Source organism: Anguilla rostrata, chromosome 8 (genome assembly GCF_018555375.3).
Source record: "Anguilla rostrata isolate EN2019 chromosome 8, ASM1855537v3, whole genome shotgun sequence".
Taxonomy (NCBI): Eukaryota; Metazoa; Chordata; class Actinopteri; order Anguilliformes; family Anguillidae; genus Anguilla; species Anguilla rostrata.
The window spans coordinates 9319277-9344789 of record NC_057940.1 but is presented as its reverse complement, the minus strand read 5'-3'; the positions used below and the strand labels follow the sequence as shown (position 1 = coordinate 9344789).

At 48.4% G+C, this 25513-nt stretch overlaps 1 protein-coding gene across 3 annotated transcripts in view; it reads right to left on the bottom strand.

The window, feature by feature from the left end:
- Nucleotides 1–11462: 11462 nt before the first annotated feature.
- LOC135260747 (progressive ankylosis protein homolog B) overlaps nt 11463–25513 on the bottom strand; it is a 37462-nt gene continuing 23411 nt past the window's right edge. For 2 of the 3 annotated variants that reach the window (XM_064346251.1, XM_064346252.1), the window contains exons 9-12: nt 19806–19935; nt 18300–18423; nt 15924–16023; nt 11463–13060 (exon numbers count right to left, since the gene is read on the bottom strand). In XM_064346251.1, coding sequence (XP_064202321.1) covers nt 12938–13060; nt 15924–16023; nt 18300–18423; nt 19806–19935 — 477 coding nt within the window. In that variant the 3' untranslated portion in view covers nt 11463–12937. The remainder of the gene's footprint in view (nt 13061–15923; nt 16024–18299; nt 18424–19805; nt 19936–25513) is intronic. The other variant, XM_064346253.1, reaches the window with a different exon arrangement.

The following is a 25513-nucleotide window of genomic DNA, read 5'->3' as shown; positions in this document are numbered from 1 at the left end:
AGCTGTGGGCACGCAGTGCTCCGCCCGCCTCATGTTGTCCACAAAAAAAAAAAAAAACGAAACACAAAAAGCACACGTTGAGGATCAGCCAATCACAGGCCTTCCCTGTGTCCGACAGCAGCAGACGGGGAGATGCGGCAGAGGGCATGAGCACCAGATCCAAGACGCGTCAGGCTGAGAGGAGAAGCGGGAAGACGGGCGGGGCCTCGGAGAAGGCAGCCATGAGCCACAGCGCCTCCACGTCCAGCTCGGACAGCCAGCCCAAGAAGGCCAAGACACAGGAAGCGGCCAACTCCCACAGGTAACCCTGAGGCTTCCCCTAGGGGGCGCCAAAGGACCATTAGCGGGTTCTGGCTCTGGGGATCCCAAACTCAAAATCCTGCGCTGTTTTCTGATGTGTCCTTGCACTTGGGTGCTTAATTTGAGTCATTGATTGACCAAAGAGAAAACTTTGTTCTCAAGGCCTAAATTGGCTGCTGAATAGAAGGAGATCTCAAAACCCAGTAGAGACTGTGACCCCCCCCCAAGGACTGGAGTATGAGACCACTGTACTCGCTTTTTGCTGAGCCAGAGTTGCGAATCACAATATGGGAAGTCCATTAAAATTCCTTTAAAATTTGTCAGTTATACATTATAACATTGTCAAAGTGGACTCTGTGCAGCGATGTGAAATGATGCTTGACATGATCACCCCATGTTCACATAGGTCAGCTATCAGTTCTGTGTGTCACATTTACTTTTATTCATTTGGTACTTATGTTTTCTAAAATTGCCTTGCAAGGCTGATAAGGAAAGGAACGTTTAACTGGATAATGTTTTTGTTTATTTTATGTTTTTATTTGCTTGTGTTGAATCAAAACAGACTCTCAGAGTGCTTACAAAATTTATTTTAACTATGTTGACTCGTCAAGGTGTTTGGATTTAGTGTTTCTGGGTTTTTAGCAGGGTTTTCGCACATCTTCGTGTCTGTCAGGATCCTATTGAGATTTGGGCCATTACGTCGATAGTCAAGGTTACAGAGGTTCTTGATCAAACCTTTTTTGATTTGTTCTTTTTTTGTTTGTTTTATTAGTGTTCTTTTCACAGTTTTTTTCATTATTGTGAGCTTTTGTCGGACGGCACCAAGCTCGTTATGATTCGTCTGTTAATCTCATTAATCTAAGCGCTTTATGGAATCCACCTACCTTGTTATGTTTTGAAAGTCAGGGCTTTAAGCCTGTCAGACTCCGGTTGGCACTGGCAGAGGTAGAGATTGAATTCCATATGGTGGAGCGCATACCGATGGCCTTGTGGGGCATGACTTTGCATATTACACCTGCAAGTCACTGCGATCACCTGCTTAACCAAGCAAGAAATGCATTTCAGTTTTCTGACGTTAATTGTCCATTTTACCGACGACGACGTCCGAATACAGTTGTGAAGTCGGCGTTCACAAAAGCGTCTCTGTTCATCAGTATTTAAAACGTGAACTGCACCGGCATCTGGCTGTACAGGGCCCTGAGGAACGGTGAAGCTGTTTAAATGCGGCTCTCCCAGGCTAGCGCTAGCTTAGCGCTAGCTTAGCGGCGCAGGTGTGTGCCGTAGCTGTACGTGCTGCGCTGCCCTCAGATGCACCCCTGGCTTAAGCCACAGTTGGGATGGATGATGCAGCGCCCTTGTGACATCTCAGACGCATTCCACATGGGAGCCCCAAACCTGAAAGTACTGCCCCTTAGTCTGTACCACCCCCACCCCACCCCCCAAAGTCCCTAAAGCTGTCCTCTTGCCTTCGGAAAGGTTTGGCAGCCCACATTAGCCTGCTTCTGTAGTCCAGCAGAAGAGACAGGACTGGAAAAAGTGCCAAATTCACCCAGAGGAAGCTGATCCATGGGCTCGCTTACTCTCTACGTGATGCATTAGTCGCAGGGCTTCCTGGCGAGAGGATATATTTCAGCGGTAGAAGGGGGTATATTTTGTAGTGGTGAAAGGGTGTACATATTATTAGCATTAGAAGGGTGTATACAGGAAATGGCTAAGTTGAGCTGCTGGAGTTAGGAATGGGATGCTTTATGGGTGTATTATGATAATCTCTTGCGGTGGCTGAACTTATGGTTGCTGTTCTCTCTGTGGTACAGTTTCTGTTGTGTAGAGCTACACTAGTGTAATGGAATTGTGTTTTATGGCCACTATTATTTATCTTACATAGGAAAAGGCTTCTTCCTTTGGTGAAATGAAAAAACAGAAGTTTGTCTGACTGGCGAAGTAAGTTGCCCTCAGGGGTGGATTCGTTTGGTAGACCGTTGGGTTTGTCCACACCCTGGTCCTGGGTTTGTGGGAGAGACAATTGCAGTGACTTTAGCAAGGATAAATATGAAATGGAAACTGTTGGTTGCTCATTGTTGATGTCATATGTTTTTTTTTTTCCTGCTTTCCACAGTTACTTTCCATTCAGGTTGACGTTTCTTTCGTTTTTATTTATTTTTGGAGACCACGGGCCTGATTTACACACATAAATCCAATAACACAACCGCTGATTGGTGCAAAACAAATACCGTGAGCCGTCATTGGTTATTGTTATTGGTTTTGCGCGTGCTAAAAGGCTTTGCGCATGTAAATCAGGCCCAGTATGGAAATGATTTCAGGAGGAAGCTTTGCGTGGCGATCGTAAGGTAAACTGCGGGTGGCTTTTAAAGCGAGGGCCTCCTGTTTCAGACTGGTGAACCCCGTTTTAAGTGGTTAAGTCCCGCTCTTACGTCTGCGTGTCTGTGCCGTGGGCAGGCAGGTCCAAGCCACGCCCTCTAGGAACGGCAGGCCGAAAGGGGCGGAGCCTGCAGCGGACGCCGCCAAGGGCGGGAGAGGAGACCTGGAGCGAGGAGGCGGGAGAGGAGACCTGGAGCGAGGAGGTGGGAGAGGAGCGAGGGGGGACGTGGAACGAGGAGGTGGGAGAGGATCGAGGGGGGACGTGGAACGAGGAGGTGGGAGAGGAGCGAGGGGAGACGTGGAACGAGGAGGAGGGAGAGGAGCAAGGGTAGAGCGAGGAGGTGGGAGAGGAGACCTGGAGCGAGGAGGAGGGAGAGGATCGAGGGTAGAGCGAGGAGGTGGGAGAGGAGCGCACAAGGCCAAGGAGGCAAAGGAGGCGATGGAGATGAAGGAGATGAAGGAGGTGAAGGAGGCCAAGGAGGCAAAGGAAGTGAAAGAGGTGAAGGAGGTGAAGGAGGCGAAGGAGGTGAAGGAGGCGAAGGAGGCGGGGCCCTCGGAGGTGCAGGCTGGCGGGGAGGTGGAGAGCATGGAGGTGTCCGGCCAGCCCGAAACGCCGGGGGAGACTCGCGGGGAGCCCGCCCCCCAGGCCGTCCCTCCGCCCGCGGACGAGAAGGCGGAGACGTGGGGAGGAAGGGGCGGAGCCACAGCGAAGGAGGAGGAGGATGAGGAGGATAGGTACGTGGGAGTACAGTGTGTGTCGCCACATGATTAAACCATTAAACCATTTCCCTTCAAATATTTAATTTTTTACTGCATAGAAAACAAATAACCAAAATGAAAATACTCAGATTTTCTAGAAGCTCTGTCAGAGATCTGCAGATAAGACCCCTGTAGATGTAACGCGAATAAAACAGCCGGTTCATGTAATAATGGTACGGATGCATGGTGTAATATCTGTCCTTGTTGTGCACACTACGCCGCTCAGAAGTGTAGCTGTAGAGTAAGCATGTGAGGCGTACATTAATCTGGAGCGCGTCCTTACACAGGGAGCCTTTATCAAAGGGGTGGCGTTCGAACCCGAGCCAGACTGCCTCTGCGTCTGCTTTGATAAGGTTTCAGACGTTAGAAGTCAGTAAGGTTATAGTGAGTTCAGTGAGGGTGTGTGGTCAGTAAGATTGTAGTGAGAGTCATTTTACTGAGAAACCAGGCGCCCGTGTGCTAAACCCCTGACTTTTCCCGCTCTTTTTTTTCAGTGAAAATGACCTGTATCGAGGGGAAGATGAGATCGTCAGGGCCAGGAGCAGGAAGGGCCGGGGGGATTCGGCGACCGTGCGCGACCGTGAGTGGTCGCGTTCGTTTTTTTCCCGCAGCCGCGGTCCCCAGAGGGGGGGCCCTCCGAGTGAACCTCAGAGAAACGCCGGTGTGTTTCGGCAGCCTTTAGAGGTGGGGCGAGAGCCGTGTCCGTTTGTTGTTTTTAATGCCCACTTCTGGCCTTAAGTACGTGATTAGTCCTAACGTTTACGCCATTTTACCTACATTTCTTTACAATCGTGTGAATGACCCTCGAAGATTCTTCTATCCCTATATGAAATGTTTTTCTAATTTTCAAGTTAACTAGCGTTGGTGTGTACAGCCAGTTGCCTTATATAGCCTGGGTAATTTGTGGAAGCAGAAAACCTGTGCACACACTGGCCCTCCAGGACTTGCCCACTCCTGGCCTAGTACATACAGTACTCACCGTACTATGCTTGCTAGGGCCATAGGAGGTTGATAAATACAGCGCCCTTCTAAGTGCTGATCCTGGATCAGTTTACTTACCTATTCGATGTGGGATCAGCTTTGGAAGTCCGAGTTCTCTTTTTGGGTGGGTGTTTTGTGCCTCACCGATAAGCGTGCGTGTGGAACGTTCTGGTAACGCTGAGCGTGTGATGAACGCTCTGGTAACGCTGAGCGTGTGGAACGTTCTGGTAACGCTGAGCGTGTGGAACGTTCTGGTAACGCTGAGCGTGTGGAACGTTCTGGTAACGCTGAGCGTGTGATGAACGTTCTGGTAACGCTGAGCGTGTGGAACGTTCTGGTAACGCTGAGCGTGAGTTGAACGCTCTGGTAACGCTGAGCGTGTGGAACGTTCTGGTAACGCTGAGCGTGAGTTGAACGCTCTGGTAACGCTGAGCGTGAGTTGAATGCTCTGGTAACGCTGAGCGTGAGTTGAATGCTCTGGTAACGCTGAGCGTGTGGAACGTTCTGGTAACGCTGAGCGTGAGTTGAACGCTCTGGTAACGCTGAGCGTGTGATGAACGCTCTGGTAACGCTGAGCGTGTGGAACGTTCTGGTAACGCTGAGCGTGTGATGAACGTTCTGGTAACGCTGAGCGTGTGGAACGTTCTGGTAACGCTGAGCGTGAGTTGAACGCTCTGGTAACGCTGAGCGTGAGTTGAACGCTCTGGTAACGCTGAGCGTGAGTTGAATGCTCTGGTAACGCTGAGCGTGAGTTGAACGCTCTGGTAACGCTGAGCGTGAGTTGAACGCTCTGGTAACGCTGAGGTGAGTTGAAGCTCTTTTAACGCTGAGTAGTGAAGCTCTGGTAACGCTGAGCGTGTGGAACGTTCTGGTAGCGCTGAGCGTGTGATGAACGTTCTGGTAGCGCTGAGCGTGTGGAACATTCTGGTGACACTGAGCGTGTGGAACGTTCTGGTAGCGCTGAGCGTGTGGAACGTTCTGGTAGCGCTGAGCGTGTGGAACATTCTGGTAACACTGAGCGTGTGATGAACGCTCTGCACCCCTCCCCCGCCCCCCTTGTTTGGTGTTCAGGGGCGGCAGGAGCCAAGGGCAGCTGCAGTGTGGAGGCCGAGGTCAACCTTCTGTCCTACAGCGAGAGGGAGTGGAGGGGCAACACGGCCAAGAGCGCCCTCATCAGGAAGGTGAGTGAAGGCCTCTTATCCCCCACACAGTTACGCAGGCCCTGGGTTGTGCTTTAAGAGAGTGCAGTGGGAAAGCAGTGCAAATGGCTCCCAGTAGTGACAGTGAATTTGGAGGTAACTGGCCTGTGGAGAGCTTCTGTAGTGGACTTGTCTGATGCATGTGCTCTGTGACATCACAGCAGAAAGCTTGTGTATTGGACTGATGCCTGTGCTCTGTGACATCACAGTGGAAAGCTTGTGTAGTGGACTGATGACTGTGCTCTGTGACATCACAGTGGAAAGCTTGTGTAGTGGACTGATGCCTGTGCTCTGTGACATCACAGCAGAAAGCTTGTGTAGTGGACTGATGCCTGTGCTCTGTGACATCACAGTGGAAAGCTTGTGTAGTGGACTGATGACTGTGCTCTGTGACATCACAGTGGAATGCTTGTGTAGTGGACTGATGCCTGTGCTCTGTGACATCACAGTGGAAAGCTTGTGTAGTGGACTGATGCCTGTGCTCTGTGACATCACAGCAGAAAGCTTGTGTAGTGGACTGATGCCTGTGCTCTGTGACATCACAGTGGAAAGCTTGTGTAGGGGACTGAGAAGCTTGTGTAGGGGACTGAGAAGCTTGTGTAGTGGACTGATGCCTGTGCTCTGTGACATCACAGTGGAAAGCTTGTGTAGGGGACTGAGAAGCTTGTGTAGGGGACTGAGAAGCTTGTGTAGGGGGACTGAGAAGCTTGTGTAGGGGGACTGAGAAGCTTGTGTAGGGGACTGAGAAGCTTGTGTAGGGGACTGAGAAGCTTGAGTAGGGGACTGAGAAGCTTGAGTAGGGGACTGAGAAGCTTGTGTAGGGGACTGAGAAGCTTGTGTAGGGGACTGAGAAGCCTGTGTAGGGGACTGAGAAGCTTGAGTAGGGGACTGAGAAGCTTGAGTAGGGGACTGAGAAGCTTGTGTAGGGGACTGAGAAGCCTGTGTAGGGGGCTGAGAAGCTTGTGTAGGGGCCTGAGAAGCTTGTGTAGGGGACTGAGAAGCTTGTGTAGGGGCCTGAGAAGCTTGTGTAGGGGACTGAGAAGCTTGTGTAGGGGACTGAGAAGCTTGTGTAGGGGACTGAGAAGCTTGTGTAGGGGACTGAGAAGCTTGTGTAGGGGACTAAGAAGCTTGTGTAGGGGACTGAGAAGCTTGTGTAGGCGACTGAGAAGCTTGTGTAGGGGACTGAGACGCTTGTGTAGGGGACTGAGAAGCTTGTGTAGGGGACTGAGAAGCTTGTGTAGGGGACTGAGAAGCTTGTGTAGGGGACTGAGAAGCTTGTGTAGGGGACTGAGACGCTTGTGTAGGGGACTGAGAAGCTTGTGTAGGGGACTGAGAAGCCTGTGTAGGGGACTGATGCCGGTGCTCAGTGACATCACGGCGGCCCGTCTCTCTGTCCCGTGCAGGGGTACCGGGAGGCGGCGCGGAGCTTCACGGGGCTGCGCAGGGTGCGGGGGGATAACTACTGCGCCCTGAGGGCCACGCTCTTCCAGGTCCTGGCCCAGAGCACCGAGCTCCCCGCCTGGCTCACGGAGGAGGACGTCACCCTGGTAAGAGCGCTTCACCTCATCCCAGCCCGGCTGGTGTGTGTGTGTGTGTGTGTGTGTGTGCGCGTCCTCGGGGGCGGGGCCAATTACTCGAGTAATCGAGTACTCGCCCGCAGAGTCTTCATCGTTTCAAATGAAATGTAATCGAGAAATCGGAAATTTACACATTTATATTTCCGAGCATCACACTTTTGAAGTTTGAAGTTTGATTCGTGTTCCTACATGTCATGCTCTCTTTAAATAGCTTTGGTTTTGAACCGCTGTCACATGTACTGTCAGAGATCACTTCGTTTAGCGCATTCGTTTTCCACAGGTGGATAGCTGTCGGGTGCTTAGTCACTTTTTCCTGTCCCCGTGGTCTGTGTGAAGTAAAGCCAGAGAAAATGCTCTGTGACTCCTTCAAGGGGGTCTACTGCTGTAAGCTTGTCATCGTGTTGAGAGAATCGTACCCCTAGTGCCCCACCCCTTGTGCATACCCTGGCAATCATGCATACGTGTGTAGATGTGCATTTGTTTGTGTGTACGTAGGTACGTGTGCGTCTTTGTATGTAAGGTAACAGCAGGGGTCTGGTGAGACTCAAACCCGGGTCTCCAGGGGGAGAGGTGGCTGCACTGACCTCTGTTAGTGTATGGAGTGTATGCTGTATCACGTGTGGCATGGGAGACTGCAGGGGTACCTGCGTGAGGGGACTGTGTCGCTGTGTGAACAGCCAATCGCAAAGCGAGCACTAACGCCAGTAATCATCGCTGTTCTCCCATTCGTCCCGCCCTCACAGTGGCCTGAGCAGCTGCTGGCAGAGAAGGAGCTGATTGGACAGTGGCGGTTTCCCAGGGAGCGAGGGGAGGAGCGGGCACCAGATGGCGCCATAGAGCAGCTGAAACACTACATGAGGCTCCTCAGGACAAGGGTGAGCTCTCCAACCTTCATACGCAGGCATCTCAGTGCGGGACCCCCCCCCCCCCTCATGTTGACACTTCTGCAAATGAGCACTTTTAAAATATGTGTGAAAATATCTTTCATGATATTCAAGGTACCATAAGCAACGGTTACATTTAAAGTGTTGAATGCTCTGAAAATGTCCAAGGCTAGTTCAACATGTGACTAGAGTTGAGGACAGCTACACAGCACCGCCTAGCCATCCTGAAATATCCAAAGACACCTGTGGACATCTTGACAGTGTGTGGACACCCTAATACAGGTTCGAATGGACTAAGAATTTGAGGGTCATCCTGGAAGTCGTGTAAGATATTGAAAGAAATGTATTTTTTTCCTGAGGAAAGTGGATCAAACTAACTTAGGTGAATCAACATAATGTATGCTTCAAACTAAGTATGTGTTTGAGTTGTTGTTGTAGTATTTGTGTGTTCGTTAGAGTCATGGTTTTGGTTTTGGAACTACTGGGGCAGAAAGGTTTCGCCCTGGATTTTTAAAAAAATGTTGTGTTGACTTTGTCTTTGAATAAAGGCAAGTGTTTTGTTCGCAAACCTGTTTTGGGAAGTGTAGCGATCACCAAAATGAACTTGGCTGAACCGTGTGAAAGAGTAAATGCTGCATTATCTTCTCCTCATTGTGGTCTGTACTTGGTACTGCAATGCTGTGTTGCATATGCGAGACCCGGATTCGAACCCGTGCCCTCTCTCCCCCGGTGCAGTGGGAGGCGGCGGCCCGGGCGGGCAGCGCCGAGCGGCGGCAGGACGTGTGCGCGGAGGTGTTCCGGGCGGAGGAGGAGGAGGAGGAGGAGGAGTACGCGCTCCTGGAGGCGCTCAAGTTCCTGATGCTGCGCACGGCCTGCCAGCTGCACGCGCGCATGCTGCAGGGCGCCGACGTGCCCGTCTTCTGCTGGCTGCTCTTCGCCCGCGACTCCTCCCCCTGCCCGCGCCTCTTCCTCACCAACCACCTCCGCCACGTGGGCGGCAGCGGCGGCCTGGAGCAGGTGAGCGCCTCGCCCGCCAATCACGGCCCCAAACCCCGCCCCCTCTCCTCCTCCTTAATGCTCACACTGCGTTTACAGTGGGTGGTCTCAGCAGGGGCCAGGAGCAGGTGAGCCTCAAACCCCCCCCCCCACTAGGGAAGGACGGGGGGTCCTTCCCTAACGCCCACACCGTGTTTAGAGTGGGGGCGTAGTTTAATTTACCACACGTCGAACAAAAAGGGTTGTGTACGTCCTTTTCTTTGTTTAAAAAAAAGTGAATTTAAAATAAATAAATTGGGACACTTCATCCTCCACTCCTGCAGGTGGAGATGTTCCTCCTGGGCTACGCCCTGCAGCAGACGATCAAGGTGTACCGGCTGTACAAGGCGGACACAGAGGAGTTTGTCACCTACTACCCTGACGACCACACGAAGGACTGGCCCTGCGTGTGCCTTTTGACCGAGGACGACCGCCATTACAACGTTCCTGTGTCTGAGTCCGAGGAGACCCAAGGGACCCGTCTCTGAGATCCAAGGGACCCCACTCTGAGATCCAAGGGACCCCACTCTGAGACCCAAGGGACCCCACTCTGAGACCCAAGGGACCCCACTCTGAGACCCAAGGGACCCCACTCTGAGACCCACGTCAGAACTTCTCACGATTGGCACAGGTGGAAAGTCCCACCCAGAAACAAGACAAACTGACTGATGGATATCCCCCAGAACGTAAATGTTTTTGGTCTTCACTGAATGTCTTTTGGTACTGATAACAATGAATGACAGCAAGAAGAAGCTCTTGGAAGCCTTTTACTGTAGCTCATGGAAATTATTACACAAGCTAATAATTGTTTTTTTTTTAATTATGTGTAATGCAGACTGGAATCCCTATGTGTAAATTGAGTTTTTTTCTTCTGATTTCACTCTTATTTAAAACAATTTCAGGGCTAGTGGTTTTTTCAGTATAGTGGTGCTTGTCCTTCCTATTTAAATTTTCTTTTATTTAAATCAAACTTTATAGAGATCAATAGGGTACTGGTGTGAATTCTTTTGAAGAATTATATGCACAAAAAGCATAACATAGAAAAAGAGCAGTCTATGGAATCCAATCAAATGAGCTTTGACTGGCAGAGCATTCTGAAGGGAACATGCAGGGTTTCCTCGTCCGTCATGGCAACCAGACCCCGCATTAATGGAGGGTCACCCAGGGGGGAGATGAGTCTTGGTTGCCAGATTGCACATGAGTAGCTAGCTCCCCTGGTTTATCAGTGCGTGTGGGTTGCCAGATTGCAGACGAGCAGCTCCCCTGGCTTATTAGAGTCTGGGTTGCCAGATTGCAGACGAGCAGCTCCCCTGGCTTATCAGAGAGTCTGGGTTGCCAGATTGCACTGAGCAGCTAGCTCTCCTGGTTTATCAGAGCGTGTGGGTTGCCAGATTGCACACGAGCAGCTCCCCTGGTTTAGCAGGCCCCTGCAGTCAGGCCTGCTCCAGCTGCGTGAGCCAGCTGCTTGTCCGGCACGACGTCTGCGCAGCCGTGCTGATTGGCTGAGGAGGGAAAAGCAGCAGCGGCTGGCCGTGTGCATCGCAGCCAACACCGGCGAAAAAGGGGGGTCTCCCAGCTTACAAATAGGATCGGTACAAAGAAGATTTTTTGGGGGGGATTTTTTTGTTGGACATTTTGAAAAAACACTGCCATGAGTTCAAAGGCGTGAAACCCGTGTTGCCTTATAAAGCGCTTACCTGTAAGAGGCACTTGTCAGGGCTCTCCTTCCTTACTGTTCTTTCTTTCATCACAGTGTAAATCTTTCAGCCAATAATAAATATCCCATAATTCCACAGCGGCGGGGTATAAAACGTCCAGTATGTTCAGAATAAATGTGATCCCCCCCAAGCTACCGCTGTACAGCTAACAGTATTTCTGTTGGGATAGATTGGTGTAGACACACTATATAATTTATTGTGAAACAATGAGTTTAATTTAAAGGGAAGAAATATGACCTTGAGCAACAGTAAAATCCAGTCAAATCGGTTGACGTTTTCTGTGCTTCCAAAATAAATTTTTTTTTTTTTGGCAGATGAACTTTGAGATTCTTTCTTGCTACACGAGAGCGCTCTCATTGGTACATGATGGAGTGGGACCTACAACGTGGCCATCTCATTGGATAAAAAACTAGAAGTGATAAGGTGCTGAGCAATGAGATTTTAGAATAATGTCAAATACACTTATTTTAGCACACCGATTTACCAATGAATGTACCTTTGAGGTTAATGAAAGTAGAGCGCCTTGCAATCAGGTGCAGAAGGGGTTAAATGGACAGAAGGTAAACCTTGGAAAGAACAGACCGGTTGAACAAAAAAATGGAAAAAGAAATAAAATAAATGCCAGTCAAATTTGAACCATTGAATCACCCTTTAATAACTGAAGAATACTTAAACTCTGTCCCTTTGTGTTTTTTTTTCGTAGACAGGGATAGCAGAAGTCACGTTTCTCGGCCCGGGGGAGGGGGGGGGTCGAGCTGGCCGTGTCTCAGCAGTCATTTCACAATACAAAATGTCCCCTTGGCGAGGCCGGGCCGGGCCGCACAGCAGCGGCCCGCCGAAAACGACAGAAGCTAATCGGGACGCCGCCTTCGGACGCTTGTGCACGTTAAACTGGCCACTGGGCTCGGCTGCCACGGGATGGGGGGGGGGGGGGGGGCGGGGGGAAGGGGGGCGGGGGGGTTAGCGACAGATGGACTCGACCATGTGCGTCATGGGGGTACATCCTGAGATCAAAAAAGAGAAATGCCCAGATCCGACGGAACTGAACTGGCGGCAAACAGACGGTTAAAAGTAGTTGAGCGGCCCAACTTGACCGCCACCCGGTTTGCGTCCCCTTCCCTGCCAGTCCGGCGGTACAGTATGTCACCCGTACAAAATAAACCGGTACCGATATTTGTACACCTACGACACAACGCGATATAAAAAAATAATTCCTTTAAATGGCACTAAAAGCACCCACCGGCACTCGCACGTCATGAAAACAACACTTATCGCTATCCGATAGTCAACTTAAATTAGGAATCTGTAGATATAGTTATACTCTTTTTCTCTTAACTGTCTTGCCAACGATATAAAAGCAAAAGCGTTTCTTTTCGGAACCAAAAAGAAAAAAAAACAGGGCCGGCCGACGCGAGCTCTGCGGGTCGTCCGTCCAGAGCTCGGCGTCCTTCTCTCTCTCTCACCGTGGTCCTCGGTACATTCAAATGAAAAAAAAGTCAGCATTTTCAAAGCAATTAAAAAGTTACTGTAAATTTCCTCTTTTTTTTTTTTGTTTTGTTTAAAGTTCATGAATGGAAAAGGACGGTAGCAGGATAAAGGTTATAAAGCGGACAGGAGAAAGTAGTCGGTGCGCCGACGTCGCTTTGGTACAGATCAGCATCTTCACCGTCCTGCGTCGGCAGTAACCAGATGAAAGCTGGAAGACAGTGTTGAGTGTGTATTATATTTATATATATATGTATGTATATTTACGTCATTAAGAGGTCATTTTACAGCACATGACTGCCACGTGCCTGCTGCATGCTCACACGGGACTCTCCATCTCCCGACAGGTGTTATGACACGACTCCTCTTGACAGGGTTTTTTTTTTTTTGTTTTGTTTTTTTCGGAAAGATGAATTGGCGCCACAGCTAACATCACAGGTCACGGGTGGAGGTGGGCGGAGGGGGGCCGGGGGGGGGGGGGGAGTGTCGACAAACACCCGCAAAGGATTTCGAGAAACGTCCCGGTAAGCAAGAGGAGCGGGCTCTCCCCTTCTCTCTCTCTCTCTCTCTTGCTGTCTCTCGCTTTCTCTCTCTCCTTCGTCCTGTCCCGAGTCCCTCCTTCATTCGTCCTCTTCCTCCCTCAGCTCGACGATGTCGTCCAGCTGGTTCCCGGACCTCACCTCGTTCATGGGGGCGGAGTCTTCGTGCTCCGCTGTGCCCTCGCCTTCCCCGTCCTTCTTCTTCTGAAACGGCAGAGCAGCGAGGAAGAAGAAGTCACCTTCACGCCCTTCGCCATCACACAAATAATCCCGTTCTGGCCAGCTCTAACAGTTCTCATGGGGGGGCGGGGCTTAACGAGGAGTTTCCACTCCTCTTGGTAAATGGTAAATGGACTGCATTTATATAGCGCTTTTATCCAAAGCGCTTTACAATTGATGCCTCAGAGCAGTTAGGGGTTAGGTGTCTTGCTCAAAGACACTTCGACACGCCCAGGGTGGGGTTTGAACCGGCAACCCTCCGACTGCCAGACAATCGCTCTTACCTCCTGAGCTATGTCGCCCCCTCTTAAAGGAATCAGTCAGCTGAGGTGAGAACTAGAGGTTTAATTGGGTCAGTTACTAATTATTAAGCGGGCATGGTGAAAACCTGAGGGTGATTTTGAGATCTTGCTTTGGATGGAATGGTGACATCGGCTTAATCCTTCTGTACAGAAGTGCGTTTCACACAACGCTCTGCTGGGGAACCGTGCCTGTGCTCGAACGTGAGCCACCTTCTGCAGGTGAGCGTAAGCGCTCCTGGGATCCCGTTACTATCTTCCACAGCCCAGGCCACACGGTGCTACAGGAGAGCTGGCACTGCCAGGTGCCCGGTGTGCAGTGAGGGAACACTTATGTAGGCACACCCACAGAAAACCCCAGCCCGGGGGAACAAAGTCATCTGAGACCGGCTTGTTTGTCCTTAATTATTTTAAGATGGTTTCAAAGGATGTGGCCGCCAACCAGGGAAGAGGGTACAATTTCCCTCTCATAAGGGTGCACTCTACTCAAGTGTGCCACTGAACTCAACTAAGCAAATGTCAAATTTCCAGGATAAGGTACTTTTAGATGAGGCTTTTAACAGAGCGATCTAATCCTGCTTAGTTCTGTCCGGTGGGTTTCCCTCCTACCTGCTGACATTTCAGGAGGCCCTTACCTGGACTGCTTTCCCCAAACAACCAAATCTGCCAAGCAGGTACACCTGAGCTGCCTTTTTTTTTTAACCCTTTAAGGTGTGAGGTCACAAATACAGTATGTGATTAGAATGTTCTTACCTGAACATTCTAATGCTGATGTAACAAGCACTACTGGTCACTGAAAGCAGTGGAGTTCTAGAATACTGACTTGTTGGAGAAGAAAAACATTCCAAAAAAACCTACTCTTCAAAGGGTTAAATACTCAAAAATAGCACTGACCCTTTTTGACAGCTATAAATATCAACTGGGGTAAACTTCTGACCGATTTTCCACTGACTGAACCAAATTTCTGTTCTGCCCATTTGCTGTTGAAATTAGTCTCTTGTGTTGCTTGTGTTATTCCAGATGCTTCAAGCAGCACTTCAGAGGAAAAATATACATCACAGGATTATTGTTTTTTTTTTGTTCCAATAGTACTGGAGTATTCCATTCAACAGCAAACAGTATTGGGGCTTCTTGGTGGCAAGTCCTGCTAATATACTAGGTTCCAATGTACAGATACATCCCAAAATCTTTTATAGTCTGGCACTGTGGCCTGCCCATACCCCCCCCCCCCCGCTCGTCTCCCATAAACAGTATACAACAACAGTCTACTGGGCAGGCTCTGGGGAGTGTGTTGATGTTGACAGACGGTCAGTCTTTTCACACTATTCAAGAGGTCAGTTCCAACGACAACATGCAAACAATTCTGAGACATGTTTACGTGACAACTAACTAATTTCCAGAAAAGTCCGAATACATTTACGGAGACACACGCACTCCGCACACATAAAGGAGTATTTGTATTCTACACTTAACGGACACAGCCGTAAGCCAATCCATGCCCTGGTGTGGTTTCTTGTTTGTGTGTAAGTACCAATGGTAAACATTCCTCCATCTCCAGTGTTTCGTTGATAATCCCCCTCGTGTTTGTCCAACATATCTCTCTTCCTTCAAGCTGCACAGAATGGTTTCGGCCAAACCTTCAACTTTTACCGTTGTCACTTTCAGGCGTTTCGTTTGCGGAACAGGTCTCCCTGTTTGCTCACAAACAGGATTAAGCGGTCTTGTACATAGTTTTTTTTTTTTTTTTTTTCGAAATTCTCCAGGAAATAATACAACCGATGTTGCCGTTGTCTTGCTATGCAGCCGTAACAGCTATCTTACAGATCTGCCTCTATTGTCTCGTTTAAAATAAAGAGCACGCTTGATGGCAGTTACCGTTCCTTCCGCTTTGTAACCAAGTAACTCACGGTCCCCGGTAACCGCCGCTGTTTCTGGTCTTTGGGGTGCAGCTTGAGTCCTCAAACCGTTATGCTTGTGTGTGTTTTTGCGTAGGAAATGTGTGTAGTTATATATCATTGGGAAAACTCCCAACCCTGTAAAATTAGTAACCTAATTTTTTAAAGACTCCAAATGTTTCCGATCCCAATAAAATCCTCTCCCCTGAATTGTTACCCTGCTTGATTTTTTAATTAAACTATAATTGATAAAAACATGGCTGGTTACACGCAATAGAAAACATTGCGTTGTTTAAATAATATTCATTATAGCGGTTCTGACGATACCTAGAAACCCCATATGACACACAATGTATAAAATGTTCACTTTTTTATGCGTGAATAAACTTTTACGCTATTTTACAAAGACCTGTGTAATTAACTCTTTGAGCGCTGTGCTTGTTTGAGCATACAGTACAGGGTCACACATCTTACTTCAAAATGGATGCTCTGAATGATCAGAGTGAGTGGTCAGTTTTCATCCATTCTTTTTGTGGTAGAGAATTTTTGTCATTCAATGTGGGTGTTTTCACCCCTCCCCCTTTCCCCCACCCCCCCCCACCACCCCACCGAAAATCCTGAGGCGCATGACCAACCTTTACGAAGTGCACGTACCTGTTTTCGATAGACGTAGCAAGCTGCTATCGCCACCATGGTGGACTCCCCCAGGAAGCCGGCCAGCAGAGATCCCACGCCAAGCGTAGCCCCGTGCACCCTGAGACACAAACAAGGGGAAGATCTCAACCGACACGGCGAAGCCCAGTACCACCGCGTGACTTTCCACTCTGTCTCACGGTACGCATTAAAGCAGGGCTGCCCAACCCTGTTCCAGGAGAGCTACCATCCCGTAGGTTTTCACTTCAACCATAATTTGGCACCCCTGATTCTACTAATTAGCAGCTCAGTGAGATCTCTAGCTATTGAATAAGGTGTGATTCGTTAGGGGTGGAGTGAAAACCTACAGGACTGTTGACCTCCAGGAACAGGGTTTGGGCAGCCCCGCGTTAGACAGTTCTCGTTTGAGGTTGATATGTAACACTGTATGGGAAAAGATATACAACTGGCTAGCATGGGAGTGAGTGAGATTTTTCACACAGCACAGGTGAATTGTTTGCAAATGAAAGCTTTCTATGTCAACCCATTCCTTCGTTAAGATTTGAGAGACACAACATATATACGTAACAATAGGTAGGTAGTGTACACGCATAGTTCTGCAGCTTTGCCAAAACACACATTTTCATTAACAGTTTACATTTTTTGTTGCACAGTTCCTGCTTATGTATCACGGTAATTGCACCAATATAGTACATTAATACCCTACCAATGTTTGTGGTTCTGAGATTCCGTTTTTTAAGAGTGCATTGGGCTCTGTGCCACTGAATTCAGATACAGAACGTTACTGAAAAAACGTTACCAAGTGGCACATTCTGACTTCACCATCAACTTCCCTGTGAGCAGCGTTTCATTCGTGCCAAGCTAACGCCCACGTATCTCTTACATTAAGCGCATGAATAATTGAAACGGCCCAATGAATAATTCAGTCTGAAGTCATTTGACAGCACGGCTGACATTTACTTGCAAGCTTGAGAAAGGCTGGGGGGAAATGCGGTGAGGCACATCTATGCCTTTCATCTCGGTTATAGGACTGCGTGTGTGTTTGTACAACCGCACGGTAAATAAGTTTCTTAGAAAAAAAAAAATAAATCTCAGGGTATCCACTATCAATGTAGGCTTCCACAAGAGATCCTGGTTCATTAGAATTGTGGCCACTCTCGATTTTCTGCTGAAACAATGAGATACAATAAGATACAATACTTATTTTGTACAGCTATTTCTAGCCAAGAACACGGTTTAGTTCACACAGTGAACACTATTCTGACCTAACCTCTGCAAAGCCAACTAGGCAGAAGAATAAGCTACAGTATTAGGACAAATACAAATTACCAAAAAGTGCTGGGAGTGCCACATCCAGCATTGGCACAGTCCGGATTTATTAACCAAACCGCGAGGCCCATCCACACACTAGAACAACACCTTGGCAGGATTGAGTTGCTTAGCAACCCCCCGAGCCCAATTTTTTTTTAAGACAAAATTTTTTTTTTGTTTTTAATTATTCTCTCCACCAAGTCGCCATGCAGATAAACATGTTGTGGAGAAAACAGAAGAGACCACAGAGAGAGGTGAACTAACAGCTGCTCCCGTTACTGTGACAAGCCTTAGAGCACTAAGTCACGACCGGGGCCTCTCTCTCTGTGAGAGCAGGCTATGGGAAGAATGTGGCCGTGGGGCCAGTGGTCAGAGGGGAGTGACGTAGCCAGAAATTTATTTTCGGGAAGGTCAGCTGAGCTTCTCTTAAAACGCGAAGGCGCTTTCAAAGGGACGAACTGTCGGCCGGGGTGAGGGGGTTCAGAGGGAGCAGGGGCTGTTATTCGAAGGGGTGCTGTTGAGGAATGCAGGCGCGCCCTTGCACCCCGTCCTGTTCTGTTTTCTGTCTCAGATTTCTCTGGATCTCATTTTCCCAATAGCCAGTGAATATCCTTTGGGAATTTGGGAATTTTAATCCTTAGCTATGCCACTTATCAAAAGACAGTGCTGTGTGGCTGAAAGTCTTGTAATGCCTGGCTATGAATGCAAACGGTAATAGCCAGCGCCACTACTGGAAGGCCGCACCTCGTACTCCAGGAGAAATTAAGCTGGCCTTGATGACATCACATGTAATTTAACAGAACAGTGAGATTAATGCGCCTTCACAGACATATTAAATTGACCCGGGGCGTACACCTCATTCGGGATCAGATTATTTAAAAAGTACACTGATCTGCGATGCATTACGGAATTAGTTTTGAGAGCGGATGTTCCGCTCCTGCTCGTCGAACGAGGTCAGTGATCAGAAAATTAATAGCCAACAAAACCGAACGACTCGAAATTAAGACCGCCGAATTTCGGCCCGACCGGGAAAAAAAGGGGGGAGTTTCGTGAGGCGGGGCGTACCCCATGTACGGCAGCACGATGAGGCTGGTGATGAGGACGATGATGCGCAGCACGGAGCTGGGGGCCAGGACGAAGGTCTTCTTCAGCGTCATCAGCCATCCTGTCAGGTGAGCCCGGATGGTCACTATAGAGACGCAAGAACAAGGGGGGGGTGGGGGGAGGGGAGGGATGCTCATTAGGGAAGTCATGCCAGAAACATTTTTCACATAAAAAAGCCAAGTTGCTCACACATGCAAAACACAGCATCTGTACATCTAATATCACACACTTAATAAAATCAGTCTGCGTATCTCATTAGTGATATCAAAATCCAAATTACCACAGCAAGAAAAAACCTTTCCAACAGAAAAAAGCCAAGTTGCTCACACACGCAAAACACGTCCTTCGTACACTTGATATCACACACTAAAATCAGACTGTCTACCTCATTAATGATATCAAAATGCCAAAGTACCCGAGACACAGCGACTAATATGTCTCACAAAGAGTTAAGAAGCCCTATCCCAAAGCAATGCCATCCCATGTTTCCTGCATTGTCTGTGTGCAACACGAGCCAGTTTTCTATGTGACATCCCAATAACCTCCACTCCTGGAATTCACCTTTAGGAAATGTTGTGCAGCATTTTTCGGGGATTACAAAGGGATCATGCTGTCAGCACACCATGTTGCCCGACATGAAACGCTCATCGATAATTAAAGAGGAATCACTGTACCTTTGGAAGGCAACCCCTCAAATAACATTAATGTTCCTTTCTTTGAATAAACATCCACGCTTCCTGTTTATTTCCACTCCAAGCATATTTCAGAGATAAACATATGAGATTATTTTCATGTCAACACTGATGCTATGATGAGTTTTAACATCTTAAATTTAATTTCCTTTCCCAACAGAAATCAGCACATCAGACCCGTAATATAATAAAATGATACAAAAACAATCTTGAGAAAAAGATTTTGGGCCGATGATAAAGATTATCCTGATCATGTGCGGTTTATAAAGGTCTACTCAGTAAGGAAGTAGTGGTCAGGCAAAGCAATGCTGGACAGTAGTCAGGCACCAGCAGGGATAAAGAGAGCTGCACTACGACAGTGAGAGCTGCAGGACGACAGTGAGAGCTGCAGGACGACAGTGAGAGCTCCAGGGGGACAGAGACAGCTCCAGGAGGGACAGAGAGAGCTCCAAGGGGACAGAGAGAGCTCCAGCAGGCCCTACTTGAGGACACCCCTTTGTCAGTGTGCTGCGTTTCAGCCCTGAGTGGGTTCAGCTGACCGAGGCTGAAACGTGATCCATCCTTACTTGCCCTGCTGGGCCGTGACACAAGGGGGAAAACATTTGTGTCTGTGGCAGATGTGTACTCAGACAAACAGAGGGAGCCATTTTCCTCATGCAGCTGGGACAGGGCCCTGTGGACCTTCCCGGAACCCCTGGCAAGGCTGAACCTTCGAGGGAGGGAGGGTTGGAGGAAGGGAGGGAGGGAGGAAAGGAGTGGTGGAGGGATACCCTACCTGGCAGGGGGAAGAAGGAGAAGATGCGCAGGGGGGCCACGCAGAGTTCGGCGAAGGCGTGGTCCACCCCGATGATGTCCACCAGGATCTTCTCAGAGATGTGAGGGGTCCAGAACACCACGAAACACAGCTGGGAGGAAAAAGAGAGGTGGCAGATATGGACTCACTCAACAGAGGCAAACCGCGAGGCTTCATGCTCGTTCTCTTACCGTGTTACCCAGGGGGGAGACGCTTGTTTACTGTTATGGATTTTGAGAGTATCTGGTCCTCAGTCTTCTTCAAACTTTTTGTGTGTGTTGTCAACAGTATAAAATGTATGGAAACAAGGGCCACTGAAAATCCTATATTGCCATAAACATGTTAAGGGCTAAAGGTTATCTTTTCTTTTTTTTTCTTTTAGTGTCACACAAACAGGACAAACCCAGTGACAACGAAGGTTGATCGTGGTTAAACTAAACACACAGTTAGCAAAAAACCCCAAGTCGGAGGCTGGGTGTTGAATAACTTAAGGAGCAAGTACACATTCTCCTGATGAAGGAGTCGCGTGAGAACATTTCTGCAATCCGGTGAGGTACGCGACGGAGCGATGCTCAATAAGGAGAGGGTACTAAAAAGTACATCAATGCCCCCTGGAAACGAGTGAAAAACAAGGATACTGACAAGCTGAGTCACTGTCCTCTCTGAAGAATTACACCTCTCCTTCCCAGCCAGACAGATGTTTCTGCAACCTGTTCAGCAAAGTTTTTTCTTGTGATAAATGTCGTAATTCGTGTGAAAATGTATTAACATTCAGACCACAAGAGTAATGAAAGAGAAGACTTTTTACATGACCACTAAACGACCAGACACAGCGCCAAAAAGACTCACAGAGTACCAGGCGGTAAACTCACTGAGATTTACTGATTTTAGTATTTTTTTAAATAATAATGGTATTGCGGAAAATTTGACAATTAAAATGGTGAAATTGCCAGGATTAACTGCACCTATGAAGTCAGTCCTGTTAGACTCTGCTTTTACAATGACAACTTGGACCTGTGGGGCCCTCTATGTGTTACTTCAAACTGGATGAATTGGTTCTCTGCACCTAATTAGCACCTTCATTATTAATATTTAGTTTAGCAGGATTTCATTAGTAGTTTTTAGGTAATATTTATGAAAAACCAGTGATAGTAATAGAACATTATGTGAAACCCAATTTAGAAATGTACGAAACCATCTGTTCCTGGTGTTCCTGCAGATCTTGCATAAAGATCATCTCAGTGAGAGTGATTTAGTCAGCAAGTTTTTTCTTCTGGCTTAGGGCACAAGGGAGACTGCCTTCCCAAACAAGGCCAAGAGAGAATCCGTTTGCATTCGAACACCGCGAAACATAGAGAAAAAAGGCCAGTTTTAATTAAACTCTTACAGAGTACACACGAGTCCAATAGGGGCCGTTATGTTCCCTGTAAGACTGGGATTTAACACTGAATATTTTACTGTGCAACCAACCAGGCTTGCATCAATCATTACATAACGCCAACCAAATAGAGAGTTACTAATCGACAGCTCAGTCTCGCCTTTCCTTCCCTCTCCCAGTACTGCATACCTCCAGAGAGAGAGAGAGAGAGAGAGAGAGAGAGAGCCCTGCCTCGCCCCCGAAAATCATCAGCCGAATCTCTAACCGAGCCAAGATCACGCGATCATGTGATGTCAGACTCCGCCCAGCCACGCCCGGCCACGCCCGAGCCTGTTAAGCACAGCGGTCTGCATCGCAGCCTGCCGGCTCCAGGGGAATCCTGGGGGGGGATTTCCGAGCCTGGCACGGGACGCGCGTACGATGCCGGGGTACGGGTGGGAGGCCGGCCTTCCTGTGCCCGCGCCCCCCGTCCCCAATCCGCGTCCCGCGCCCCTGCCCCGAGTCCCACGTCCCGCACGCGGCCTGGGCGCCACCTCCCTTACAGGAGGCAGAACCGTAAACACAAACCACCAGCCCCGGCGCGCCACATTGCCTCAGAGCCGAATACATTAGCCAGGGTCACGTTCTTTTTATTTGTTTCTTTCCAGGGATTCTTTCCCAGTTAATTTCCCTTGTCGAATTTGTTCTGGGGCAACAGCGCAGGAGAAACGAGCATCTCTAGGAAACTCTCCTCAAATGACTTTTGCGTTTCCCTTTCTGTTCATACAGAAACAAACAAGTACCCACTACCTGACTTCTGTGAATAGTTATACACAATATGAATTTAAAGTCGGCAACATGCTTTATTGGTAAACAAAAGTTTAAGTAAACCAGACCTTTTTGTGCATTTGGAAACATGAGGTTTTTTTTTGAATACCAGGTAATGTGCAGCACATGAAATTATGTGTTGTAACACAGAATGTAACACTGTTTTTTAGTACCCTGGGCTTAATCACACCCCAGCTAACACAAAATATTCTCACAACGTCACTGGAAATGTTTTGTGAAAGTTATAGCGTTGCCACTACATGGCAGCAACACTGTGAGAGCGTTTTGTGTTAGCTGGGACTCTCGTTCAAACTCAAAATGGCGACGTCACGAAGAAGCCCTGAGAACAAGCGCATGCTAGCCACTGCTTCTCTTCACTCCGTGGTACGTCAGCTGTGCAGCCATTGGTCGGAAGAATGCGCTTTATATCCAGCTGGTGCTAGCAGACCACACCCACCCAACTGGCCAGAGAGAATGGAGAATCCTGTCAATCAGCCAGCCGAAACCCTCCCTCCCACCTCTGGGTGGCGCTAAAGCCAGCAGTAACCGTCCTGAATGACTGAAGCAAAGCCTCGCGAATAAAGCATTTGCTGCATCCAGAGCAGGACGTTCCTTCACACACAACAAAGCAATTACTGCGAATCACAGGAACAGTGAGTTCTGTCAGTCATTCCCCGCTGAAGACCCAGAATGCTCTTCGGGAAATATGACTTAAATGGCAGATTTAATAGACCCCCCATTTATTTGAACAGAAGAGCCGCCTATCTGAACAGCTATTCTGTAATGCCCAGAGGCCAGTGATTTTGCAGCCATTGTATTCGCGGGCGCCGCGGTGAACTGGATGAATGGGCCAATACAGCAGTAACAGAGGTTAATTCAGTAGCTGCGCCGGGGCGGTACAGCTGCTGTTCTTCAGGCTTCCTGCGATTCTGTAGCGCTGCACAGATCCTGCAATAGGCCTAAGCGTGTTAGCATTAGTGCTCCACGATGCCTGGAATGGCACAGAAGCAACCCACGCAAAGCTAACCGTTCGCTACCATGGAAATGGTGGGATTCTAAAAGCTCACAGGCCGTATAATTAACAACAGGAATTCATTATTCATGGTTGATTTTGTAGGCACTGCATAAGACGACATTATAAAGCAGCTAAGAGGCACAACTGTTCTTTTGGTCGTTTGTTTTTGTTCTTTCACATTCCGTTTCATTCAATGTTTTTTTTTTTGTTTTTTTTTTAATTGTGTGTGTTTTGTCTGCTTTCTTCAGCATGCGCCCACATGGCTCTTCAGCTGATACCTCATAAAGAGTTCTGCCACGCTGTTACCGCCGTTGCCACGGCTGGCCTTGAAGTTGTGCCCGGTGCATACGTGGCACCGGCCGTGCCCGCGAGCGCTCAAACTGCCAGGCTTGGGCTTGCCGCAGCCTTACGCTGGCAGAGCCCCCCTCTCTCGTTCACAGGCCGCGAACACCGCGCAAACATCTGGTGCCGCGCAAACATCTGCACCGTTAAACGCGCTCCCCGTTTTGCACTGGGGTCTGTGGAATCACCCCGGGGCAGACCGGATCCTGCTCCAGACCGGAACGTCAAAACCGCCTTTGTGCTTTTCTTTTCTGTGGCGGTGATTTTTCCGCATACTGTGTCTTGGTTCGACTGTAAAGAAAAAAAAACTTGTTTTGGGAACAGGATGAGCGTCCCGTCCCGTGGGTGGGCTGGCCTGACGGACAGGCTGGGACCTGTCGGGGCGCTCGGCGAAAAACAGCGGGGGAATGTGCGAAACCTCCCCTGCTGATTCCTGTGATGCTACATTTCAGACCTGCTAGTGCTTCAAAGAAAACCTGGGTGCAGCTGTTCGCTGTCAGTGTTACTCAGAAAGGCTACTCCTATGAGAAATACTACCATAAAAAAGATAATTGTCCATAAATAATGAACAATATTCAGACAAAGCATATAAGTGCCAAGCACCAGAACTACAAGTTCCAGTAACAGGAGATGAATGGGGAACACTGTGTACATATGTACAATCTGCATGAACAGTATCTATGACAGGTTCACCGTTTCTTTTTTTTTTTTAATTTGATGTATGATTTGAATTAAGCCTTTCCTCTCCTGGGTAGGCGTCATGTTATTCTACAGTATTCTGTTCCATTCTAAATGTATAAAACCAATCTGATGAAATGTTCCTTCAATAAACATCCTGTAAAATGCAAGTCTGCATAATGTGGATGAATAAAGCTGAGTGAAGGGTAGATCTTCCATTGACTGTTATAGCTGCTACTCATGAGGCACTTGTCAAAAGCAGGATAGACAGTGCATGGAAACAGCCAATGTGGTATAGCTAGCAAATCGTGGCTCTAATGAATATCTGTCAGGAACAGAACAGCTGGCGAATGCTATAGGTAGCAATCGTGCGATGCAGGTAGAACACTGATAGAAAGAGCCCTCCTTTACCAACATTCTCTGCTGGGCATGATCTCCGCCCATTTCACTGGGCAGCATCCGATTGGCTCATCGTAGTTTAGATCAGACATCACCTGCACTGTTACTGAAGCAGAGAAACAGCTCGACAGACAATAGCTTAACAATGAGTTTCCGCGTACCGATTTTTTTGTAGTTGATTTTAATCATAATAGGGAGAAAATGACTAGATAAAATCTCAATAATAATAGTTCAGATCACCGGTGCTCTCTGTGGCTTAAGGGATACAGCATTTTTTTGTTTGGCTTGTTTTAGTTCAACCCTTTAAGCTGTGGTACTTAATTGTAACTGCTCACTTCAGTAATGCTTTATAACAGTGCCACTTTGACTTTGCTACAGATGACTCTATAATGTTAGACTCCTGTATTCGCTGAGCATTATTATATGGACCACTCCATCGGTTGCTCTGCATGAGTGTCCAAGAATGCAAGAACGTAAAGGAAGTGCACATCAAATGTTGATCAAAAAACAGCGAACCAGGGAACCACCAGAAAGGAGGTGCGTGCCTAATTTTCCAGTCCTTTACCCTTTAGGCTGCCCTGACAGGGTCGGACACATCCGGCTCGCTCATGGTAATTTAAACGGCTGAGCTGAGCCAAGCTATCCGCGCCGTTGTGACCAGGGGCAGCAGAAGGCTTTTAGAGCCGGACAAACAAACAGTAAATATTTGCTCTGGGTATGAATCCCTCCCTGGCTGGCGGTTTAGGTGTGTTTGCTAGGCAATGGCTATTCGCTCCCCCCCAGCCCCCGGGGGGCAGTGTAGTATAATGGGTAAGGAGTTGATCTTGTAACCTAATGGTCACAGGTCGAGTCCCCGCTAGGACGCTGCCATCGTACCCCTGAGCAAGGTACTTAACCAGCATTGCTTCAGTATCCAGCTGTACAAATGTATATGCTATGTAGAAAAAAATGTTGTGTAAGTCACTCTGGATAAGAGCGTCTGCCAAACGCCTGTAATGTGAAGTCATTCCTTTAAGCCCCTCCCTCAACCTCAACTCGCACGAGGCCATCAAGAGATACGTCCTGGTGATC